The 20,085-nt window shown below is 36.1% G+C and overlaps 3 protein-coding genes across 3 annotated transcripts; 2 read left to right on the top strand and 1 right to left on the bottom strand.

Moving 5' to 3' along the window:
• The first annotated feature begins 974 nt into the window (after nucleotides 1-974).
• Nucleotides 975-3,833, top strand: LOC105962615 (uncharacterized). The gene is made up of 5 exons (XM_012986931.2): nucleotides 975-1,365; nucleotides 2,147-2,401; nucleotides 2,517-2,753; nucleotides 3,046-3,263; nucleotides 3,353-3,833. The coding sequence occupies exons 2-5, from the start codon at nucleotides 2,168-2,170 to the stop codon at nucleotides 3,546-3,548; spliced, it is 885 nt and encodes a 294-aa protein (XP_012842385.1). The 5' UTR covers nucleotides 975-1,365; nucleotides 2,147-2,167; the 3' UTR covers nucleotides 3,549-3,833.
• A 43-nt stretch (nucleotides 3,834-3,876) lies between these two features.
• On the bottom strand, nucleotides 3,877-6,805 carry MLO13 (Seven transmembrane MLO family protein). The gene is made up of 14 exons (XM_012986930.2): nucleotides 6,585-6,805; nucleotides 6,426-6,483; nucleotides 6,133-6,317; nucleotides 5,936-6,052; nucleotides 5,777-5,837; nucleotides 5,570-5,652; nucleotides 5,402-5,476; nucleotides 5,231-5,319; nucleotides 5,086-5,135; nucleotides 4,970-5,010; nucleotides 4,649-4,855; nucleotides 4,499-4,566; nucleotides 4,343-4,403; nucleotides 3,877-4,210 (listed from the first exon to the last, which is right to left on the bottom strand). The coding sequence occupies exons 1-14, from the start codon at nucleotides 6,705-6,707 to the stop codon at nucleotides 4,013-4,015; spliced, it is 1,416 nt and encodes a 471-aa protein (XP_012842384.1). The 5' UTR covers nucleotides 6,708-6,805; the 3' UTR covers nucleotides 3,877-4,012.
• A 2,627-nt stretch (nucleotides 6,806-9,432) lies between these two features.
• LOC105962613 (Transducin/WD40 repeat-like superfamily protein) lies at nucleotides 9,433-18,442 on the top strand. The gene is made up of 14 exons (XM_012986929.2): nucleotides 9,433-9,992; nucleotides 10,093-10,177; nucleotides 10,919-10,958; nucleotides 11,047-11,298; nucleotides 11,982-12,081; nucleotides 12,202-12,276; nucleotides 13,134-13,232; nucleotides 13,375-13,491; nucleotides 13,589-13,704; nucleotides 13,889-13,988; nucleotides 14,093-14,451; nucleotides 14,668-16,420; nucleotides 17,076-17,213; nucleotides 17,293-18,442. Exons 1-14 carry the CDS (start codon nucleotides 9,861-9,863, stop codon nucleotides 18,067-18,069), a joined length of 4,143 nt encoding a protein of 1,380 aa, XP_012842383.1. The 5' UTR covers nucleotides 9,433-9,860; the 3' UTR covers nucleotides 18,070-18,442.
• The last annotated feature ends 1,643 nt before the right edge of the window (nucleotides 18,443-20,085 follow it).

Genomic DNA, 20,085 nt, shown 5'->3' with positions numbered 1-20,085 from the left:
TATTGGTTTCGGAATGGGTCGTTTGATGGTTTATACCTGCCACCTGGTTCACTTAAAAAAAATCAAAATTTGGAGTAAAAATATCCACATTCTGCATCAATGCCACGGTGCAATCATCATTTATCAGTTCAAAATAATTAATAACAATTTAACGAAAACATATAATTAAGAAATTCAAAGTAATTTGAAACATGCACAAGAGATTTAGTGGAGTTTTGTGGGTTTTTTATTTAAGCTTGGGTATAAAGAAATTGGTGGAAGATTTATGTCAAACTTTTTTCCTTTGTTGATTGTTTTTAAAATTTAAAATACTATTTTTTTATAATTTCAATAACCGCTTAAGCAAACACGACCTTTTTTTATATTTTTAATAAAATTTTAAAGTATATTGGGATGACCGCAATTGTTGGTCAACCCACTTTTGATAATATTAAAAACCACCAACCGATCCCATTATAGATTGATTGGTTCAAATTTTCGACCCGATCCAATTGGTCGGTTAAAAATTGATTATTCGTCTAAAAATATGGTCGGTAATAAGTCGGTTGGTGGATAAAAACTAACTCAGTCCCAACCCTAGTGGAAAGTGACAGATTCTCTAACGTTGGGTAACGTGAAGAGCCATTTTATGGCATTTCATAGTACATTAGGTATATGCGACACTAGTGATAGTTCAAGGGTGCAAGTTGTAATTAACCCTAAATAAAATTGAAATATGGAAATAATTAAAACTAAAAGAAATGGCTATGACAAGTAGTTTTAGAGTGTTAATACAACCTAATGATGACATGTTTTTTCATAAATTATGTCAACCAATCAAGTGGACACATAGAATGAAATTGGAGAAAAAATAGGAAAACTCATCATGTGGAAGTTATTAATGTCAAGAGTAGGAGGTAGTATCTTTTATAATTTATACAACTTCGAGTTAATATATATATATCTTTCATATATATATATATTAAGTTGATAACAAACTCAACCATCCGATCTGAATTCCAAAAAAGAAAAAAAAAAAAAAAAAGCCTTAATTTTTATTAGAAGAAAATAAATCAAACTTTAATATTAGAGAATCCAACTCAAATGACAACGCATCTTGATTCTGGCAGAGTATTTCTTTTATTATAATGGGAAGCAAGAAAGTGACGTCACGCTCCACCACAAGGCTCCACCTTAACCATAACCCAAAAACAAAAAAAAAAACCATCAATTTTGATCGTCTGTCTTATTACGACAGAAAAAAGGTATATACTATGTACCAATAAAAACCCAGCAAAATATCGTCTCAACAAATATACCCAGAAAAAAAAAAAAAAAAAAAAAAAAAAACTGGGCAGCAATCCAGCGATCTCCCATTTTCTCTGAGTAAGTCACTATCTCGAAAAATCATTGTGTACTTTTAAACTGTATTTTTCTTCTGATTTATTGCTTAATTGTGTTGTAAGAAGATCTCTCTCTCTCTCTCTCTCTCTCTCTCTCTCTCTCTCTCTCTGTGCGCGCGCGCGTTGACTGAATCCCTATTAGTTGTCTGTGTAGATTGGGGGTATTGCTAATTCAGAACTGGGTTAATGAATTAGAGCCCCTTTTCTTGTTTTGATGCCCTGGAGAAATTCAAAAACAAAATAATAAAATAATAAATAAATAAAATAAAAAATGGAATCTTTCTTGAATCTTGTATGCAAGGAAATTAATTTAGTTCTTATTAGGTTTTTTTGTGCTGGTGTTATTTTTTTTCAATTGTGATTTGTGAAACACGTAGTTGAAAGTGTTCTTGGTGTATATTTAGGCCTTAAGATAATCCAGTATTGAATGCATAGTAACTACACCACGAAGCCTATAACCTCGTAACTCGTATCTATACTTCGATTATTTGCTATGATTTTTGAAGTATGTTGCTTGGAGAAGAAGGATTAGTTTCGATGTTTTCTTCGTGTATATCTAGGGATTTCACTTGCCGTTAACTTATGTATCAAATGGTGAAACCAACCCTCCTAAAGGGGCTTTCCTTCTCGATTTCCGAACTCGTGAACCAAAGATTTGATTTAGTATATTTCCTAGATTTCGGTGGAAAATGTGATATGGAAAGTTCGATAAAATGATATGCGTTACAAATCCCGATGCATCTTTTTTCTTCATCATTTGGCAGACATCTGGCAACTCGGTGAAGATGCTAGATTCCACCGAGTCAGGAAAAGGCAGCGAGTACGTGCAACTGATTATACCAAACGAAACCGAAATACCCGAAGAAGAAGATGAAGCAGCAAATACTAATTTAGAATCTCCAAGAAACGAAAAAAAGTGGACTCTTAAACGGTGGATCAAGGTCATAGTATGGTCTTTCATCACCATACTCGTTCTCTTCGTATTCGTCAAATGGGGCGTGCCCTTTCTTGCAGAGAAGGTATATATACATATATATTTTTTTTTTCTCCATTTTGCTATTCCGATTTTTTTTTTTATTACGATTAATCGGAAAGTAATTTTTCACGTGTTACTTTGTGTTGGGCTGTGATTAGTGTCTATATCCGCTATTGGAATGGGAGGCGACTGCATTTGGTCCGGTGGTACTCTCGCTTGTACTAGTAGCTTCTCTCGCATTGCTCCCGGTTATTTTATTACCTTCTAGTCCTTCAATGTGGCTAGCTGGCATGATTTTCGGTTATGGACTCGGTTTTGTCATTATCATGGTCGGAATGACCATCGGAATGGTCCTCCCGTACTTCATCGGTTTACTCTTCCGTGATCGCATTCATGTAAGAAAATCAGCAACTTCCATTTTTTCTTTTTCTGAGTTTATCGCATTTATTAATATTAGCAAGAAACCCTTTATAATGCTTTTTATTTGCACATTAACCCCCAAATAGTGAGCATTTAGAGAGCATTTTTCTAAAAATAAATTGAATTATAGGGGGGGTTTCGTTAATAAAATAACACGGGGAGTTTTTTTAGCAATTAGAGAAAATACAGGGGTGCCGAATGCAATAAACAACACTGCTTTTTTTTTTGTTTTTTTTTTTCTAATTTTGTTTATGGCCCGACCAACAGCAATGGTTGAAGAGATGGCCTGAAAGAGCAGACATGATTCGATTGGCCGGAGAAGGAACCTGGTTCCATCAATTTAAAGTAGTCGCAGTTTTTCGGATTTCTCCGTTTCCTTACACAATATTCAATTACGTAATCGTTGTCACAAGTATGCGATTTTGGCCCTATTTATGTGGCTCCGTAGCAGCTATGGTTCCCGAAGCTCTCATTTACATCTACATGTGAGCCCCCCTCACTCTCTCTCTCTCCCTAAAACCGTCTCTCTCTCTCTCTCTCTCTTAACTTGATTTATTATTATTTTAATAATCAGGGGTCGGCTAATGAGAACATTAGCAGACGTAAAGTACAAGAACCGGCAACTAACTACAGTGGAGATCATTTACAACGCCGCTTCGTGCGTTGGTGCAATAATAACTATAGTTGCTTTCACCGTTTACGCAAAGAGATTCATAAATGCTCTTAAGAAGGCAGAAGCCAACGGCAAATCCCCTGCCCCCACTCACTGAAGCTTTCCTACACGAGAAACTCGGTATTTAAGGTTGTCTTTTTTTTTTTTTTTGTCATTATAGGTTTGATTATATATCCATTTTTATATCTCTTACTGTAAATTAAATGCTTTGAATATGGAAGTAAAAGTTATATGTGTATCCGTTGTAATTTTTTACACTTCACAAAATAGTTCAAACGTGTGGATTGGTGCAAATAGCGGTGTAAATGGGTTGAGTTGGCTCGACAGGATTTATCAGAACTCGAGCTTTTTTTCTATTTGATGAGGTCGAGCTTATTTTTTTTATTGTTCGTCGGTTTTTTTTCTATTATTATTATGAAAATAAATAATAATATACTTATATGTGATGATCATTACCCTTCGAAAAACATTATCATAATTCTTCTCAAATTGCCTTCTTTATCGTAGCTTTGACTTAGTTTAGATCTCTCTTAAAATGTAAATTCTTTTGAATATTGAATATTAGGATTTGTTCGGACAAGAAAGTTCGATTTCAGACACTGGTTGTTGAGAGAGGCAAACGGGGTTCGTCGGTTCTGTTGTAAGTTTGCTCATACTTTCATTGGCTTCGGAGGAAGCAAATTTCCTATCTTTAGCCCATGTTAGAATCAGATCGTGTGTGAACTCATCGAAAACAGTTTGCTTAAACATACTCCCCATCTGCAATTTTGAAAACAAATTGATTATGTATTTTTGCAGAATAAAATTAGCCGTTTTTTACGTTGTTTCGACGACGACGAAAAAAGAAAAAAAATAAACCGAAGTCTTTTGTGTAGGTAGCTCTTAGTTTACCTGTGTGACCAAAGCATATAAAGGTAAAGTGCTGTAACTGCAAAGAACTTGCACAATTACCCTGCATGCCAAAATAATTTAGTGATAAAAATTAAAAAATTAAAAAATTAAAAAAAAAAAAAATCGGTTTTGAAGAAGGTGGTGTTTAGTGGATACCCGATTACAAGTCTCGGAATAATGAAATTCAAGCCTTCCATGATGCAAGATTTGAAGCCATACGTGGTCTGTCGACAGTAAAAACATTGAATTTTTATATAATTGAGTATTTATATATATATACGTTATATGTATATGATTGTGACTGACCCAAATCCAGAAGAAGAACGCAATCTCGAACGAGTTTTGGAACAAAATGAAGTGGATCAAGTAGAGAACGAGCGTCGGGCGATGAAACCAAAAGAGTTCATCGGAAAGCCTAACTGGTATTCCTTCGACATCCCCACTTCTTTCTGCTGCATCTTTCGCTAGTTGAGTTATTATATGCTCCAGTTTTGCTCCCACGATTAGTAGTAGCTGAAATCATTTCCCAACGGCATACGTTAGAGAGAGAGAGAGAGAGAGAGAGAGAGAGAGAGAGAGAGAGAGGCATATCAGAGAGAGAGAGGTTGGAATTTAAAGCTAACTTACTATAAGTGGTAAGAAGGACATCCAAAAATATGCATGCCATCCTGCAATATTTTCGGCCTATAAGTGTTATATAGAGTTAAACATTGGAGAAGTCTTAAAAATATTAATTATAGTACCTGCGATGTTCATTAGCAAGAAGATTACGACGAACATCCACAAGTACCAGCTGTTCAAGTATCAGTCGCGACGGTCAGCATACGTATATATATGTATATGCATATGTATATGTATATATATACTTGTAATTTACTCTGTTTTCACCTTATTCCTATGATTTTCTTGAAATCTTGCTCCAATGTCCTCATCAGGTACTTGTAGAAATCGTAATCCGGGTTGCTAGGACAATGTTCCTGCACAAGAGACAAACGAATATTTACCAGTTTCAATTTTTTTATTTTTGTTGGCAATAGAGTCGATAGCGGGGAATTTTACACGTATAAATCCCAAGCGCAGGGCTGTGTAGTCGGACCTAGTCACCGACCCGTAAAACTGTTTGAAGAACGCCGCCTACATTTTTAAGAACCGGAAGATTGTTATTACATTAAGATTCAAGAATATGAATTTCTTACCGAGTTGAACTATATAGATAATAAAACTCACCATCCAACTCACTACACGAAATTTTCTCCAATATCTTCCCGTTCGCCCCATGAATTCTTGTAAGTGTAAATGAGGAGCATGCACTACGCACCACCGCAATTTCAAATTATTTACGTAAAAACCAAAAATTAATCTTTTTAACTCAAAAACAAGAAAATGAAGAAAGAAAAGAATCATTTTTTTCTTTTTTCTTTTTTTTTTTTTTACCTCTGTGATGTCTTGATGCTTCGTTTCTAATCGAGCGCTCCCAGTGTCTCCATTCCCGTATCTACGACCATAAAATTACGGCTTACAATTATACCAAATATTATACACTTAACCATGGTTGAGTAATTAGTGTTTCTTCAAGGCATAGAACAAACATACCTTGAGTCCTCCAAGAACCATGGTTGATGCACAAAAGACAACGTAAACGACCGCTAAAACGAAAATGAAAATGTGCAGCTGATGCAATGCTTCTAAAGATAGAAACGGCACATGTCCCTGTAATAAATAAATAAAGGGTTTCAAAAAAAAAATTACGATTTTTTTTTTTAAATTAATTTGCGTTGGTTCGTGTATACCTCGGAGCACTTGTCCGAAACTACTTCAGCTAAAAGTCGTCTTCCGTTGTTTGCAGTTAGATGTTGAAGAGTTTCCATTTTGCATGGGAGCATGATATTGGCTAGATGATTAGGTATGCATATATTGCTTATTAGACCTTGAAATACCGTTAACAGAAGCGATATAAATCCCAACAGCATCAGCTCTGAATAATTCAAGATCGAAAAAATTTAAGTTAATTAATTACAAGAGATTAATTAATAAGTTAATGATTATATTAGCATAAGACGAAAAGAGAATTTCGGTAAGAGACCTTCTTTTAGTTTCTGCAACGCTTCGAATAGCGCGTCCTGGTTCTTATGCTTGAAGCACTAATCAGAAAAATCGAGAGAAAAACTAGAGTTAGTTTAGACAACAATTAATTGCATTTTATAATTAAAGGCTTTTTTTTTGTGATGATTAAATTAAATACCCTTCCGAGTTTATGAAGAGCACGCTCGGCAAAAACGGAGATGAAAACAATGACGAAGCAAACGAGTGCCACAACCCAAGTGGGGGTATACTCGAACGAGCGGCCCGATTCTCCACCTGCCATTTTTTTCTATATATTCGTCTTCGGTTGCTACTAATATTTATAGAGAAACATTTTTGGAAAGGAGAAAAGATAAGTTTTATAATGCATGAAAATTAAGATAATTAAAAAAGAAAATGTTGAAAATGGAAGAAAGAATGGAGAAGCTAAGGAAAAGAATATTGATAAGTGAAGGGAAAGTATAGGACATATATATAACAAGGTTTATGGCCAAGTAAAGAACAATGGCAACATGGTTTTAAGGCTGTCTTTTTTAGTCATTTCTACCTTTAGTCTTTTGTGTCCACCTCTTACTGCCCAAAGATGTGTTTTTTAATTGGGAAAATTACGGCCAACCCCTGAGGTAAACTCAAAGTACGAAGAAACCCCCCTTCAACTACGTATTGCGTTACGAGAAAAATCCCTCATTCAGTATAGGTAAATTTGACACTGTAATGGTTTACGTGTAAGACAATATATAGTTGAGAGAGTGATTGTATTTGTAATTATCTATGTTACATAGATACGGGTGCGGGGACACGACGATACGCAGGTACGAACGCGGGGAAACATTTTATCAATAAAAGCAGGACACGAGAACGTGGGGATATGTATAAGTATTAAAAAATATAGGGTGCATTTTATAATTTTTAAAATTTATTTTTATTATTAATATTACGGTTTACTTATAATTTTTATTAAGTTATTCAAATAAATACAACCTGTGAACTTCTGGCTTAGAATAATAAGATGTGAGAAAAAATAATAAAATAGGGTTTTTTTAGTTGGGTTTAGGCTTTTCTTGATAAAATAAAAAGTTTTTTTTTATACTGATACGTACGTCCAATTCAGATATGCCATATGCGTGTCCAACTTTTGGGAAATTACAGACACGACCCAATGAAGTATCTGAAGGGTGTCCGCGCATTTCGTGTCCAAAACATTTCCGACACGCGGATACTCCACCAAATTGCCGTGTCTATGTAACAGAGGTAATTATCCAATATAAAAGGAGTTTTCGTAATTTGAGCATATCTCAGAGGATAATTGTAATTTGCCCTTTTTAATGTGTATCTTATCTATTTTTTTTTTTATGAGCCTACTAAAAATATTTACCTATTGATTCTTAAATGTAAAATTTGAAGAATTTTAACCACCTCACCATTCAATGTTGTATTAGTATTTATATGTACTTTTAAAGTTTATATGGTAATGCATGATGTAAATTGTTGAAAGAAAAAAGAAGATTGATGTAGTAGTATTGTTGGAGTTGTAAAAGTGTTGTGTACATTAGTAATTTAATACTAATAATTTAAAGAGTATTATTTTTTTGGCATTTTAATTAAAAATTATCCGTCACGAAATGGACGAAATGTTCTAAATGATGCAATAGAATTGGAATTACAGTCTCGACGACAAACTCCACGAATCAGTGTAAGATCTTATTAATTTTGCAAAATATTTAAATAATTGATAAGTTAATAATCATTAATTTGTGAAATTTGGTTGAAATGTTAGATGGTGTTTACCTAATCAAGTAGTTGAATTGTCCATCGTAGACGGCTTGTAATCAATGTTGTCAGAATCGGATTGGACTGGTCGGTCATACCGGTTCAAACGTGAACTGACAATGTGGTGCTCCGATCTGACCTATTAACTTGGCAAAAATAAAATTTGGGCTCGATGATCGAAACCCAGTTCGATTGGGTAAAACCTAGAAACCGACAAAGTAGTCAAGGAACTCCAACTTTCAGCCAAAACAACTCAAATCACCATGGAATTAGTTATTTGTAGCCGAATCTAAGCGAACTTTCATGGAGTTTGTTGTGGGTGGCTGATCTGGTCATGGGTGATCGAATAGAGGTGATGGATATCTCGAGAAGAAATAATGGAAAAAACGGGGATATAAGAGAGATGCTTGATTAATTTGTAAGAAAATAGATAAATAAAAAGTGGAAAAATTGAAGGAGTGCATAAAAGTGAAAAGAGTAGTCGGAAGATTTAAAAATTATAAAGGAAATAGTATTTTTAAAACATTAAAATTAATTAAATAACAAAAAAATGAAAAAATAAAAATAAAACATCTAGTTGAACCGATTCGACCCCAGCGAATAGGGACCCAAACAGTCGTCCGATTTTATGGTCGATTCGATCATGACAACATTGTTTGTAACATCTCTAATCTCTTAAGCTACTATGGAAGAAATAAAATAATTGCATAAATAGTGATCGACGAACAAACAATTAAGGAAAAGACCATGAATGAAAATTATAAAAGATAATAAGTCCAAGAGAAGAAAACTTTTAGACCAACAATGAAATCGAATATTTTTCGTTAAACTGTGTAAAATCACACAATAAGTTCTTATATAGTAGGAATTCGTAAGATGTTTGGTTGGTAAGATTCAACACTACTCAAGTTCACTACTACAGTCGAAGCCTGCAGTTAAGTGCTACTACGTCATGAAATTTGTAACTCCGGATTAAATTTGTAGGGATGACTAAAATGGGAAATTACAATTTTATCCTTAAAACAATAACTTAATTTTGTTAACTAAAAGACTTAATTCACATATAAAAACATAATCCAACAAATTTAATACAACATGTAGTCTAAACATGTAGTCTAAAGAACCAAACAAATTAATTATTAACTAATTAGTGAGGAATTAATCCAATCTAATCCAATATAGGTAAGCAACCGAGTCCTAAGAAAAAATAGATACCACCCCCGATTTCAACAAGAAATAAATGGCAATTGTACAAAAATAAATTTGTTATTTTTATTTATACATATATTCTTCATAACTCAGTAAAAAAATGTTTGTATATAAATGTTATGTAGTATATGCCCAAACCCCCCATTAATTACTGAAATTAGGTAAAATAACGTTGCATTTACACACAAAATAGTTTCTCAATAATTTGTTTTGTTTTTTTTTATAATTATTTTGGAGACTTTGTTCTCCGTTTTACCTTTTATCCAACTGCGGTGTAAAAGCAAGTTCATTTTCATATGAAATGCTCGAAACCGGATCGATCCGAGGCAGAATAACCGACCCGCTTTCTCCCAGAAGAAGAAGAAGCAGTTTATCTGTGGAGAAGAAGCTTTGAAAATTCTCATTTTCCACAGTAGCTATTCAGTAGATCCAGGCTCCGCCGACCAAAAAAAGTAAAATGCTGCGGTTAAGGGCGTTTCGCCCGACGAACGACAAGATCGTGAAAATCCAATTGCACCCCACCCACCCGTGGCTCGTCACCGCCGATGCATCGGATCACGTCTCCGTCTGGAATTGGGAGCACCGCCAGGTTTGTAATTTTTTTTCTGGATCGAAATTGATGTATTTTTTGAACTTTTGATGATTGTGTGTGTGTGTGTGTGTGTGTGTGTGCGTTTTTTTCTCCTTAGGTGATTTATGAGTTGAAAGCTGGGGGTGTGGACCAGAGGCGTTTGGTTGGTGTTAAATTGGAAAAGCTGGCCGAGGGTGAAACAGGTTTTGTTTTGTTGCCTTTTTTTCCTCTTCTTAATTTTTGTTGGTGTTGATTCCTTCAGTTTGAGATTAGGGTAAAATAATTGTCAGAAGATATGTAATGGAGATCCTCTGTGATCCAGTACTAATTTCCTGTCTAATTGTAGTTTGGAAGCTTGATATATGATTGTGAGTACTGCTATATCTAATGGTGGGCGTATGTTATACACTTAGTCGTTCGTTTAGGTGGAGACGTCTCGAACTATGACTGTGATTCCTTTTTCCAGTGGGTTAGTTGGTTATAAGTTTTGAGGGGGTTCAGTTTATTGGTTTATGGATTTATGTTGATGAATTGTTACTGGGACTTTTTAGTATATGTCTTGTGATCTCTCTTTTGAGATAATCAAGAGAATGAGCTGTCAGCACTTCTTATTGGCCTCACTCCTGCATTTTGGAAAATAGCATTTTTAATTAGTGAAAAACTGAACTGAATGCGTTACTTAGCAAATCCATCAATCGAAGAGGCAAATTCTAGTGTAATTTTATCATCTTGAGAACCCAGAGTGTAATTGATAATATGTGAAGATTGATTCTTTGTATGAGTCATCACTTATTCAGAGTTTATGTGCTAGAACACTCTCTTGGTTTCACAAAGGTGTCTCTGAGCTTCTAACTTATGTCTCTTTGGGAAATACTATCTTTTAGTGAATGTACTGGCGTTAGTGTTTATCAATTGCTATTGATTCCATTATTTTGTACACACAGAGCCTAGAGGAAAACGTGCAGAATCCATAAGAGGTGGGAGGTATAATTCCATGCCTGCATTTTGATGACTTATGACTTCTTTTGCATATTTCTTTTACCCGATCCTGATAGTTTGCTTATGGTTCAAGTGTTAAACAAGTTAGCTTTTATGACGATGATGTGCACTACTGGCAACATTGGCGTAACCGCTCTGCTGCTGCGGAAGCTCCTACAGCTGTCAACAATGTCACTTCAGCTTTCAATTCCCCTGGTCCCTCATCAACAAAAGGACGGCATTTTCTTGTAATATGTTGTGAGAACAAGGCTATTTTTCTAGATTTGGTGACAATGCGTGGCCGGGATGTACCAAAGCAGGATTTGGATAACAAATCTCTTCTATGGCAAGTCTTTAATCTATTATTACCTTTTGCAATATATCTTTAGTCTATCTTTAATTTTCATGCTCTAGGAATATGTGATGCTTAATCCTGAACCATATGAGTCAAACTGTTTTTAAGACACATCATTGAGAACATATATCTATATGTGTGCTAGACTGCTAGTGCACGCATTAAAGGTTGGTTCTTGTAACTGTCAGAAAACTGCTTTGACATGAAAACATGAGCACTCTCATATTTAAAAGTGTTTCTGGTTTGATGTTGGTTGTGAGGCTCGTACTGGTTAAAATGGAATGCTCAACTGTTTGAGTATTGACAACTCAATATATTTTATCAAAGTCAGTATTTAGTTATAGAAAGATAATCAATTAATCGACCATCATCAAAATTGTCATTCCATCATGTGTCGACCTCCATATGGCTTTTCATTTTCTGGTAGGAATGATTTCAAAATTGAGATTGCATAATCAATATTTACTGCCGGCCAGACGAAAACTTATATAGAAATTGCCTATACTGCACATTGCCTTTGACTACAGGGATTCCTATCTTCCGTTGACCTAATAATGACGAAAGAAACTCGTGTTTTTATTTGCATTTATTTTTCTGGGATGAAAAATATTTTGAAATGCCTGTTGGGTCTCCATGAAGGATCAATTGTCATGACAAAGTCATATTTCATGCAGTATGGAATTCCTTTATAGATCGTCTGCTAGTGATGGTCCTCTTGTGGCATTTGGTGGATCGGATGGTGTGATTAGAGTTCTTTCCATGTTAACCTGGAAGGTATGTCCAGTTTATATCATTTTCAGTCCACATTTGGACTTTTAAGTTACTCAGGAAATGTTGATTAGAAAATATATGATGGATCAGTGACATTTTGTCTGGTGCATTATTTGGATGCAGCTTGCTCGTAGATATACAGGAGGTCATAAGGGATCAATTTCTTGTTTGATGACTTTTGTGGCTTCTTCTGGCGAGGTAATGACACAGTTGTAAGATATTGAAGTTTCTCCTTTTAAGTGCGGGCATGTGCTTGGCTTCTGCAAATTGATCCTGATCTGATTTCATCTACTATCCTTTTAGGACATTTAAGTAATAGTGGACCAGATTCGCCTCTCCTCTTTTAGGTTTCATTTTCTTATAACAGACAAAATCTATTGACTTAGATCATTTCTTGGCATGCAAATAACATCTCACTCCTCTGAAAAGGATTACACAAACATAATGTCTTATAACTTGGATCTTTAGTCACATGCAAAATAACATTTGGGAAGGATAATGAAAACATTATTTTTTCAGGCTTACTATCTAGGTATAGCAGGAAGTTATTACCCTCAATTGCAGTGAAATTCCTGTCATGTTACTATTTCCCATAAATTCCTTTTGATCTCTCTCTCTCTCTCTCTCTTTTTTCCATCCCAAATGAGAAAACAATAAAAACAAACAGCTCTTTCTCTGACACCTTCTACTTCAACCTTTTAACACCTTTTGGCGCTTTATGTTTTTTTCTTTTCCTTTATTTTTATTATGGAAAATGTAATAACTTAGAAAACAATAAAATTTAGTATGACATCACCGTTACTTTTATTTTTGCAATTTGTTCTATGTTTCATGAGTGATATTTTTGGTGTCTTCAATGAGAGAGATGAGGGTACTAATATTAAATGATTCACTTCACTAACAGATTTAGCTTAAATGAAGTGGTCGTTCAACAATTCCCATGACTTAGACTCCCTTCCTTTTTGTCTTGGAAATCGTATATGTATTTTTTATTCCTTGCGTTTTTATTTTATCATTCATTAGTCTCTCTTCTGGTGTTTGTTCATTTTAGTTAGGCCCTTTTGGTTTCTGGTGGTAGCGATGGCTTGCTTGTGCTATGGAATGCAGACTATGGTCAAGATTCAAGGGAACTTGTCCCGAAGCTAAGTTTAAAAGTAATATCATTGTGTTGACTCAGTATATTTCTTTCTACTGGTTTATTCTTCTAGAGTTATAACAACAGTTTTTTGCTTACCGTTGATTTATTGATTTTGATGATTGATTCTAAAGGACTTTTATCTTTTTATGATATTTAAGGCACATGATGGTGGGGTTGTTGCTATTGAGCTTTCTCGTGTTGCTGGTGCTTCACCACAACTCATTACAATTGGCGCAGATAAGACTTTAGCTATCTGGGACACAACGTCATTTAAGGTCCAAAAAAGAATTTTGCAATTTGCTACATTTTTTAAATAAGAATTCAATAGCATGTCCTTTCCCCCTGTTTCATAACCCCTTATTCTCATTCTAGGAGCTGCGTCGAATAAAACCTGTTTCAAAGTTGGCTTGCCATAGTGTGGCATCTTGGTGCCACCCTAGAGCGCCAAATCTGGACATCTTGACTTGTGTTAAAGATTCCCACATATGGTATGTATATTATTCTCCAAGCTAGCTCCACATTACAAGTAATACAAAGCGCTTTATTTTCTTAACTATCTTGTAAGCGAATAATGAGGTTCTTGTAACTAATTGGTGTAGTTTTGATGCTTCATCCCTTTGTATTTGATCTTGTTCATTGAGGAACTTTAATTTAGCATCAAATCTTTGACAGGGCAATTGAGCATCCTACTTATTCAGCTTTGACGAGGCCATTATGTGAACTCTCGTCATTAGTTCCTCCCCAGTTGCTTGCATCTCACAAGAAGCTTAGGGTTTGATTTCAATATAGAGTTATCTTTGTTAAGTTTGATCATTAGCTGGTTGATTGCTGAAAATTGGATTCCTGTTGAGCTTGTATTTTGCATTTCTGCTGTAGGTTTATTCCATGGTCGCACATACTTTACAACCTCATCTTGTTGCAACCGGGACCAACATTGGTGTCCTTGTCTGTGAATTTGATGCCAAGGCACTCCCACCTATTGTTCCATTGCCAACACCACCAGGAAACCGGGAACATGCTGCTGTCTATGTAGTTGAAAGGGGATTGAACCTGCTACAATTTCAATTATCTAACACCACAAATCCAGCTCTGGGAAGCAATGGCTCCTTGAATGATGCTGGAAGAATCAGGGGAGACACACCAGAACAGCTCCATGTCAAGCAAATTAAAAAGCGCATCAACACTCCTGTTCCGCATGATTCATACTCAGTTCTTTCTGTGAGCAGTTCAGGGAAGTAAGTGACATCTTATATCCATTACCTAACAATGATCTGACAGCTCAAGCTTAATCCATCTTGCACTATTATGTCCACAGTTTTGCAGGAAACTTCCAAGTGCATCTAAACTATTATATATTCCTATTGCGTGGTCATGCATGTATTTCATGTTCGTTTACCTTTTTCCAGAACGAAGTGTTGATGTTTCGGTTTTCATTTTCTTCACTTCTGCAGGTACCTTGCGGCTGTGTGGCCTGATATTCCCTACTTCTCAATTTATAAGGTCAGCGACTGGTCGATCGTTGATTCAGGTAGTGCAAGGCTCTTAGCTTGGGACACTTGTAGAGACAGGTTTGCCTTGCTGGAGTCTGCATTACCTCCTAGAATGCCTATAATTCCTAAAGGCAGCTCATCAAAAAAAGCAAAAGAAGCTGCAGCTGCTGCTGCACAAGTTGCTGCAGCGGCAGCCTCAGCGGCTTCATCTGCCAGTGTTCAAGTTCGAATATTGCTCGACGATGGAACATCAAACATATTAATGAGGTCAGTTGGAAATCGCAGTGAACCAGTTAGTGGTTTGCATGGAGGAGCACTACTTGGTGTTGCCTATCGAACATCTAGAAGGATAAGCCCTGTTACTGCAACAGCTATTTCAACAATTCAGTCCATGCCCTTGTCAGGATTTAGTGGCAGTTCAGTTTCTTCTTTTAGCACCATGGATGATGGATATTCTTCACAGAAGTCTTCTGCTGAAGCTGCACCTCAGAACTTCCAATTATATAGCTGGGAAACCTTCCAACCAGTGGGTGGCCTTCTTCCTCAACCAGAATGGACCGCATGGGACCAAACTGTCGAGTATTGTGCCTTTGCCTATCAACATTATATCGTCATATCCTCCTTACGCCCTCAGTTTCGGTACTTAGGAGATGTGGCAATTCCATTTGCTACTGGGGGTGTTTGGCACCGAAGACAGTTGTTTGTCTCCACCCCAACAACGATCGAGTGTGTCTTTGTCGATGCTGGTATTTCTCCTGTTGATGTAGAAACAAAGAGAAGGAAAGAAGAGTTGCGGGTTCAAGAGTTAGAGTCAAGAGCTTCTGCAGAACATGGAGAATTAGCATCATTAACAGTTGAGAGTCAAAAATCAGTCTCAAAAGAGAGGATAGCATTTAGACCCCCTATGTTACAAGTTGTCAGGCTAGCTTCTTTCCAGCATGCTCCTTCCATACCACCTTTCTTGATGTTGCCTAAACAATCTAAAGTTGAGGACGATTCACCTATACCGAAAGAGTTCGAAGAAAGGAGAGTCAATGAGGTTGCTGTTGGTGGTGGTGGTGTTGCGGTGGCTGTTACTCGATTCCCAGCCGAACAAAAACGACCTGTTGGGCCTCTAGTTGTTGCAGGGGTAAGAGATGGGGCCCTTTGGCTAATCGATAGGTACATGTGCGCTCACGCAATATCACTTAGTCATCCTGGTATTCGCTGTCGATGTCTTGCAGCCTATGGAGATGCTGTTAGTGCCGTAAAATGGGCAAGTAGGCTTGGTAGAGAACACCATGATGATTTAGCACAATTTATGCTTGGGATGGGTTATGCCACCGAAGCACTTCACTTGCCCGGTATATCCAAGAGATTGGAATTCGATCTGGCAATGCAGAGTAGTGATCTGAAAAGAGCCCTTCAGTCCCTTTTGACAATGAGCAACAGCAGGGATATAGGACAAGAAGCTTTGGGGTTGGACTTGAACGATATCATGAATTTGTCATCGAAGAAGGAAGATGTTGTGGATGCCGTTCAAGGAGTAGCTAAATTCGCCAAGGAGTTTCTTGACCTTATTGATGCTGCCGATGCTACTGCACAAGCTGACATTGCTCGTGAAGCTCTAAAGAGATTAGCTGCTGCAGGTTCTGTCAAAGGAGCTCTACAAGACCATGAGTTGAGAGGGCTTGCTTTGCGCCTAGGAAATCATGGGGAGTTGACACGGCTCAGTGTATGTTATATGTTTTGTTTGTTGTTCTGTTATTGTTTCTTGCCCGTGCAACAAATTTGAAATATCTGCAACGTGATTAGGATTCAACCCAACTGAACAAGATGGATTAGATGTATAAGATCATATTCTAGCATTTGCACAATGTCTTATAAAAATAACATCTGTAGGTCTATAATATCATTTTTTGGCATGCACCTGTTTGAAAATGACTCTAATCTCTCTAGCTTTTTTGACCGTTTAGTATACTTGAAAGTTAATCGAAGCATGACAAATGTGTTAAAATGATTGAGGGCCGTTAATAAGATGAGGTAGAAACACATACGCATGTAACGTTTTGGTTAAAGCCTACCTAGTCAAGTTTGTGCACAATGGATAACACCATTTACTCCTCATAATCCTACAAATATGTTTTCCTTATCTCTCACCCTACTATATGTTGCATATCTAATTGTTCTTATGAGGTAGTTGCTGGTTTTTGTAATGACTCAATAAGATATTCTTAGCCAATTAAAAGTTGCATTTGTATTTAGCATTTGTCAAACGGTTTTATGGCGCATAGTTGATTAAATACTTTTTATACCAGTGACAAATGCGGAGCAAAGACAGCGGTACAAAACAGTACTCGTTTAACGACCTCATGTGATTCTTTTTGCAGAATTTGGTGACGAATTTGGTATCAGTTGGTTCGGGACAGGAAGCTGCTTTTGCAGCAGCACTTTTGGGGGACAACGTACTAATGGAAAAGGCTTGGCAGGATACAGGAATGCTTGCAGAGGCTGTACTGCACGCTCACGTAAGATTTGATTTTTTTTTCCTTTATTCAATTTCATTGCTGAACTTTTCTATTGAACTTTCTACTTCTTGTTCTTCAGGCACACGGTCGACCTACACTAAGGAGCTTGGTTCAGGCATGGAACAAAACACTACAAAAAGAGCTAGAGCACACACCATCCACCAAAATGGATGCTGCATCTGCATTTTTGGCTTCCCTCGAGGAATCCAAGCTTACGAGCCTCCAAGATTCAGCAAAGAAGCCTCCAATCGAAATTCTGCCACCCGGGATGGCATCCTTATACGGGCCCAATCCAGGTCAATCCGGTCTGAAAAAGCCCGTTCTGGCCCTGCAGAGTTCACAGCCGCCACCTGGCAAACAATTGCTAATTGAAGGGGCCCCCACTACAGCACCCGTGAATTTACCCTCTACATCAGAGGCAGGGCCCACTACAACAACACCTGTGAATTTACTCTCTACATCAGAGGCAGGGCCCACTACAGCAGCTCCGCCCTCGACCAATGTGGAAAATACATCCACTACGTCAGAAGCAGAGGCTCAAATAGGAGGTCCACCTACAGCAGAACCTGTTATTGTAAATTCAGAAGAACCATCAAAATCGGAGGCAGATGCTTCTGTTCCTCCAGTAACCGCTGAGCCGAGCGGTCCCACTCTGCCGCAATCGAATGATAAAGTTGTAGAAAATCAGGAACAGCCTTCGCCAGTACTACCAAATGTTCCGGAACCTTCTGTAACAATAGGAATTGCCCCTCCACCACCCACAAATGGTACTATTGCGGCAGTTGATGCTCCCAAACAATCAATTAACAGAGGAAAAGAAGTCCGCCCTGAACTCTCCATGATTGACTTCACTTGAGAAGTACATAATTAATTATCTGCTGAATATTTTCTTACCAAGACTCGGAGTTTGGCTTTTTTGAAGAAACTTTGCAGATACATATTTATGAGCGTTCGGACTGAACATTCTGCATTGTCCTGTTGGCCTGAATTAGGAGTATTTTGATATCTGATTCTTTTATTTTCGGAGGTGCGGCGATTGATTTGACCGATGTAAGTTGAGTGGCCTACGAAGCTCGATTGCAGTCTTGTTCCTTTAGTTTCTCTACGTTTATATCAACTGGTGATTTGTTTGTTGTACCATGTTATTCGTTAGTGTTGCTGTTATGGAGCATTGTTTTACTGAAAGGGGATTCGGTTTGAATACGATTTTTATTATTGCGAGTGAGAAATTGTTTTTGGGTTTGGAGTTTAGTGAAGAAACCTACAATGAGAAAAACACGGTCTACAAATATATTAGAGCATTTAGCATACGTTGATAGTACACTAGTACAAAAGCTTACATAGAAGAATTTAGCATTATTCAGCTCTGAGTTTAGTGTAGTCAAGTTTTGAATCAATTAATTAGCTTTGTAAGCACAAACATGAAACACCCCCTTGAAATGTTATAAATATTCAATTAATATTTGACCAATACCTTATCAAATAGGTGCAATATTACAAGTTAAATCAAATGTTTACACCAATGAATTTAATCAATTTTTATACTCATAATTTATGATTAGGAGAGCAGCTCTTTTAAATATAATAATTGGAATTTGAGTTTTCTTGGAGCGTCCAAAAAAGAACAATGTTTAATATTCAAACCATGTTTTAATTTGTTGGCTCCTCGTGGCTTCTTAGACCACCGTTGACATTCCAAGATCAACTAAATTGTACTCCCTCTATTTCATATTATTTGTCCTTCGAATAATTTTCTTGTTTCAAATTATTTATCACTTTGCAATTTCAATCGTTTTTTTTTTAATTTTATCATTTATCACTCTTAATTAATGAACTGAAAAACAATTATTCACAAGAATATTTTAGTGATTTCCTATATTTTTTTCTATAATCTATACACATTTATTGATTTTCATAATACGTGCGCAATAATTAAAAACGACATACAAAATGGCACGAAGGAAGTAATAAGAATTGAATCCCAAAGGTCAAGAGGCATTTACGGTTAACACCAAGAACGCTAATAAAGAGACTAATTTAAACATTATATATTTATTCATGTGGAATACTATGTCTTAGCACCACTTAATTTTCTCTGTTACTTTTAAATCTAATGTTTTCATTATTTACATGCATTAGTTTCATACCAACTCTTTTCCGATTACTCCTTTTTTTTTTTTTTTTTTTCTCTCTCTCTCTTAAGAAATCGATTCATTTCAAACTAATTTATAGTACTTTTGTTACAAACCATCAGTTATTTTAGAAACCCAATGATTGATCAATTACTCCTTTTCCAAATTTTCCCATATAAAAAGTTAATTGCATAACCCTGTATAATCTCTATAATCTCGAAAGGCTAAAAAACCATCGTCTTAAAAAAATAATTAACGCAAACCGAAACAAGTGAAATGAAATAGTTCATAAAAATAGATGTTTTGCCCGTATTATTCGATTTTTGATAGCTTTTCTTATTATTTGGCACTTGCTATTTTTAGCCTCTTTAGGTATTTATTGATTTTTGATCTATTGATAGGTTGGAATATGAGTGAAAGTCTGGATGGATCATATCATAATTAGTCTTTTTAGAAAATTTCCAAAAAAATTCTGAGCTATAAAATCAATTTCAATTCCAAAAGTTTCGGAATCTAACAATTCATTCCAATTCCAAAAGGTCCGAAAATTTCGAAACTTCGGAAAAATTTAGAAATCACACGAGTTTTAAAATTTCAAAACATAGCGAAATTTTTTCAAAGCTTCATAATTTTCCAAAAATAAGAACATCCAGGTCCATAAAATAAACTTAATAACTAATAAGTGCCAAACTTCAGTTAAAAAAAAAAAAAAAATCACATCATAATATCCAATAAAACTT

This window comes from Erythranthe guttata, chromosome 2 (assembly GCF_056151865.1).
Source record: "Erythranthe guttata isolate IM_541 chromosome 2, IM_541, whole genome shotgun sequence".
Lineage (NCBI taxonomy): Eukaryota > Viridiplantae > Streptophyta > Magnoliopsida > Lamiales > Phrymaceae > Erythranthe > Erythranthe guttata.
The sequence above is the reverse complement of the archived record's forward strand: the minus strand, read 5'-3'. Positions and strand labels throughout refer to the sequence as shown.

What these genes read in the sequence shown, in the direction of transcription:
- LOC105962615 (XM_012986931.2), top strand. Translation starts at nt 2,168, where the DNA reads ATGCTAGATTCCACCGAGTCAGGAAAAGGCAGCGAGTACGTGCAACTG. An exon ending in TCTTCCGTGATCGCATTCAT is followed by an intron (nt 2,754 to 3,045) that starts GTAAGAAAATCA and finishes CCCGACCAACAG; the next exon opens with CAATGGTTGAAGAGATGGCC. An exon ending in GCTCTCATTTACATCTACAT is followed by an intron (nt 3,264 to 3,352) that starts GTGAGCCCCCCT and finishes TTTAATAATCAG; the next exon opens with GGGTCGGCTAATGAGAACAT.
- MLO13 (XM_012986930.2), bottom strand. Translation starts at nt 6,707, where the DNA reads ATGGCAGGTGGAGAATCGGGCCGCTCGTTCGAGTATACCCCCACTTGG. An exon ending in CTCTTCATAAACTCGGAAGG is followed by an intron (nt 6,484 to 6,584) that starts GTATTTAATTTA and finishes TTTTCTGATTAG; the next exon opens with TGCTTCAAGCATAAGAACCA. An exon ending in GTTGCAGAAACTAAAAGAAG is followed by an intron (nt 6,318 to 6,425) that starts GTCTCTTACCGA and finishes TGAATTATTCAG; the next exon opens with AGCTGATGCTGTTGGGATTT.
- LOC105962613 (XM_012986929.2), top strand. Translation starts at nt 9,861, where the DNA reads ATGCTGCGGTTAAGGGCGTTTCGCCCGACGAACGACAAGATCGTGAAA. An exon ending in TCCCGAAGCTAAGTTTAAAA is followed by an intron (nt 13,233 to 13,374) that starts GTAATATCATTG and finishes ATGATATTTAAG; the next exon opens with GCACATGATGGTGGGGTTGT. An exon ending in GTTAAAGATTCCCACATATG is followed by an intron (nt 13,705 to 13,888) that starts GTATGTATATTA and finishes AATCTTTGACAG; the next exon opens with GGCAATTGAGCATCCTACTT.